The sequence below is a fragment of the Drosophila montana genome, unplaced genomic scaffold (assembly GCF_035044405.1).
Source record: "Drosophila montana isolate Dmon_TW-CO22-7 unplaced genomic scaffold, ASM3504440v1 contig_1327_1, whole genome shotgun sequence".
Classification (NCBI taxonomy): Eukaryota; Metazoa; Arthropoda; class Insecta; order Diptera; family Drosophilidae; genus Drosophila; species Drosophila montana.
Genome location: NW_026996290.1, coordinates 1 through 4091, shown reverse-complemented (window position 1 = coordinate 4091; position 4091 = coordinate 1). Strand labels below are relative to the sequence as shown.

Genomic DNA, 4091 nt, shown 5'->3' with positions numbered 1-4091 from the left:
AAGAATTGAAGCCGAACGACCTACCGCAACGCAGAAATTTTGGTGAATGTGCTCTTGGAAAGTTGGCCGAAGATCCACTTTTTTATCGAAAAATTGTGTTCAGCGACGAAGCTCATTTTTGGCTCAATGGGTACGTAAATAAGCATAGTTGTCGATTTTGGAGTGAAGATCAGCCAGAATAATTGCAAAAGCTACCAATGCATCCAGAAAAAGTCACAGTTTGGTGCGGTTTATGGGCTGGTGGCATCATTGGACCGTACTTCTTCAAAGATGCTGCGAATCGTAACCTAACTGTGAATGGTGAGCGCTACCGTGAGATGATATCCAACTTTTTTTTGCCCAAAATGCAAGAGCTTGACTTGCATGACATGTGGTTTCAACAAGATGGTGCCACATGCAACACAGCACGCCTAACAATGGACTTATTGAGAGACGAGTTCGTTCAACATTTTATTTCACGTTCGGGACCGGTCAATTGGCCACCCAGATCGTGCGATATAACGCCTTTAGACTATTTTTTGTAGGGCTATGTTAAAGCTCATGTCTATACAGACAAGCCCGCTTCAATTGACGCATTGGAAGACAACATTGTAGCATTTATTCGTGAGATACCAACCGAAATGTTGGAAAGAGTATGCCAAAATTGGACTAAGCGGATGGACCATTTGAAGCGCAGTTGCGGTCAACATTTGCTTGAAATAATCTTCAAACATTAAATTATATGGACCGTACTATCGATTCAAATAAAGATTTCATGCATTTTTCTGAATTTTACGTGGGTTTTTTTGAAAAACTTTCTTATAGCTCTTAAAAAATCACCCTTTACATACCTGCATTTACATAAGGCAACCAAACATAGATATATATAAAAACCATTTGAGACGTGTTTCGCACTTTTCGATTCAAAGATTTTTTGGGCTTAGTTTTAAGTTTCGTCCAATATGCATCAAACTTATTTTCAAAGCTCTACATAAGAGCTTAGTGAATACGTGGTAAGTTTACGGAAAACGGTTGTGTGAAAGTTTTTTGTTTACTGTCCGTTTCAATCTCATTTTCAAAGATCTTTGAGAGAATTGATTTTATACGCGTCACGGGCTAGGCCGGGGTCTACCCGATAAAAACAACCATCTAAAAACATTGTGCACTTTAATCTATGTTCTAGGTTCTAGAATCTAGGAAGCCTCTGGTATTAATGTCAAACAATAAGATGGGTAGCTGATATATAAAAAATATAACATATTTACAATCGACATATTTATTATTTATTTTGACGAGCAAGTATATTTTTGGTAACCATAAAATTATTGAAATGCCGCCGAAAAAAGGAAAGAAGTTGAAAAAAGTAAAGCAATGGGAAAAGAAATCAGAGTTGATATTCGAGGAAGGGACTGATGAAACTGATGTCCTAGAACTTAACTTATATACGGATATAAATGATAACTTCTTTAACGAGGCCAGTCGGGTAAGCACATTTATATTTTGATGTCTATGAATCTGTATTTTAATTATTTATTTTTACTTTTATTATCAAACTGTGGTCTTAAGATTGTTCAGTTTTTAATGGAGGCAGAGCGGTTTTTCGAGGCATCCCGTATTAAGCGGTACGCTGATATAATATTTAATTTGCACCGTCGTTATGTGGAGGAAGTAAATGACAATGAAGTGCTGCGTCCTCAAATAATTTCTACTGAAAACAAATTGCGTCTGGCACTTGATTTGACTGCAACATCTGAAGAGGCTCTACAAAAACTAAGGGATACCCTTGGGGACGCCTGGAAGGAGTCCGACGCTTCGGCACTTCGAGAACAGTTGGTGCAAGAGAAACTTCAAGAAGTTTTAATAAAATGTGAAGGGATCGGCGACCGAGACACTGGCAAAACAGATGACGCAGCAGAGTAAGTTAAAAACAAGAAAGTTTACCTTCGGCATACCCTTGTACACATAGGTTGTTTTAGCTTTGTTTCCTTTATATTAAGTCCAACAGTAGAACGGAGTTGTTTCGGAAAAGGAAATAGTTATCAAATCTAATTATTCTACTGATCTAATTCAATACGTGACCTTAAAAGAAAATGGGGGAATGGACCGATCGTTAAGTTTTATTATTTGAGACTTTGACCAATCCAGTCGGCTCTTGAAATACCTTCGTTATTTTTATCGTCATGTGTGCGCAGATAGTTTATCGAAATAGGAGTAAATTACTTAGGGATATACATCACGACATTATGAGATATTTTCGAACACAAGTGCACATCTTAAATTACGTGGTATACAAGAGTCGACCATCGTTCGTAATACCGGATTTGGTTTATTTTGTGAATGTAGTAAAGCCGAGGCAAGGAAATTTGTGTCGTAAGTCTTAATAATAAGCTGTAGTATAATCGAAGGCTGTTTGAATGCTGCTATATTTTAAGCTAAATAAAATATATTGTAAATTACAAGTTGTTAGCTTAACATAAATACAGAAAGGGAGAGTGTGCTCATTTATATTTGTTTATATGTATGAGTGGCCGATTATATTATATTTGGTCGTAGGGCTGCCATCTGATTATTCTTATGTATAGCATTTATATATATGAATATTTCTGATTTTAACAGTGTTACAATATGCACATGCATGTAAATACCATTTAAGATTATAAATTGTGTAATTTTACAATATGAATTATGTTCATCTTATAAAAACTGAATGTTCAGAAACAAAATTAAAATAATTTAATTTTTTTATTGAGTCATTTTTATACTGTTTATGCATGCGCGTACATTTTTGCGCTTTTGCACCTATGTTGCTTTTAAATCATTTTCTCTTTTTTTGAGAATGAATTGTTAATATGGGTGTCAAGTATAGTATAGTATATATATAGTAATTCGTTCGATTACAAGTTCCGTCCAACTTTTATTTAAACATTTTTTTTTATAACTCCTAAAGAAAGCGATTTGATAGCAAGAGTTGAATGTAGTGTTAGTATAAAAGGGATGAACGTATCCTATAGTCCGGAACTCCCGTTAATAGCCTCATATTAATATTTTTAATTAATTAACTTATAGGTTAATTTTTACCTATATTTACTTATTTGCAGACAAAATTGGTTAGCCTTTGAAATATAATAGAATTCACTTGGAGAAAATAAGAATATTAAGCTAAAAACAACTCTAGTGTTTGTAATAGTAACAGCAGGAAGAGCGGAGGGGTAAGTGAAGAGCGTGAGAGAGTATCTAGTGCAAGGCGGAGCTGAGGGTCATTTTGGCTTAGGAGCGACCGGTCTTAATTATCAGACGTGAGAAAATGAACACGGGGGACCCCCCCAGTCAGCGCTGTCAATAGGTTCATCCCAGGAAATGCCAAATAGCACTTTTTTCCCACATTGCCAACGATGCGTCTCTGAAAATTACTGATATCTTGATGTCTCAGGTTGATTGTGATCTGTACTCTGGACTAAATAACTACAACATTATCTCTATATATTGCTATTGCTTTCAAGCGGCTAATGTACATATAACTAAATAAGTCACTACGCGTTACTTGAAAAAAAAATATCTTTATTAACAGTAGGCGACTAATAGGCGAATTATTGGAATTTTACAGTTGTGCACGATGCAACTTGACAGGTCGAAGTCGTCAGTAGAACTCAATTATTAATGTCTTGTCAACGCTTAGCGAGCAAGATCATGAGCTCGCTCTCTTTAAACAATGCTCTCATTCTCTTTAATGAGTTTCTAGAATATTCTAAGAGCCCAAATTTGCGTTGGCTATTTGGGCACTTGGTGGGAATAACTATTGTGGCGGATGTTTATGTCTAATGGTTTTCTATTTATTGATCGGTCCCACGCCAGAACTGTTATTTTCACCAAGAATTTATGATTTTTGGGTCTCTAGGGTTTATTGTTACAAATTGGGGTGTCTCGTGTTACATATTTGGTATGGTATATTATGTATAACGGGTTGGCATTAGGTGCTGTGGACATATGTTATGTGTATGTGGTATATGGTACACATGTCACTTCCCCATCCCTAAGAAACTAGCCTGTCCTCAGGCGGACATTTTCGGGTATAAAGTTGGATTATTGCTAATTACAATATTATTAGTTTCGTT

The 4091-nt window shown here is 35.9% G+C and overlaps 1 protein-coding gene across 1 annotated transcript; it reads left to right on the top strand.

Moving 5' to 3' along the window:
* The first annotated feature begins 1204 nt into the window (after window positions 1-1204).
* Window positions 1205-2043, top strand: LOC135427353 (uncharacterized). The gene is made up of 3 exons (XM_064680825.1): window positions 1205-1462; window positions 1546-1895; window positions 1956-2043. The coding sequence occupies exons 1-3, from the start codon at window positions 1310-1312 to the stop codon at window positions 2026-2028; spliced, it is 576 nt and encodes a 191-aa protein (XP_064536895.1). The 5' UTR covers window positions 1205-1309; the 3' UTR covers window positions 2029-2043.
* Window positions 2044-4091: the final 2048 nt, after the last annotated feature.

Excerpts from the sequence above, each read along its gene's own strand:
- LOC135427353 (XM_064680825.1), top strand. The coding sequence starts at position 1,310 with ATGCCGCCGAAAAAAGGAAAGAAGTTGAAAAAAGTAAAGCAATGGGAA. Across the intron at positions 1,463-1,545 it reads TCTTTAACGAGGCCAGTCGG|ATTGTTCAGTTTTTAATGGA; the intron begins GTAAGCACATTT and ends TGTGGTCTTAAG. Across the intron at positions 1,896-1,955 it reads AAAACAGATGACGCAGCAGA|CTTTGTTTCCTTTATATTAA; the intron begins GTAAGTTAAAAA and ends AGGTTGTTTTAG.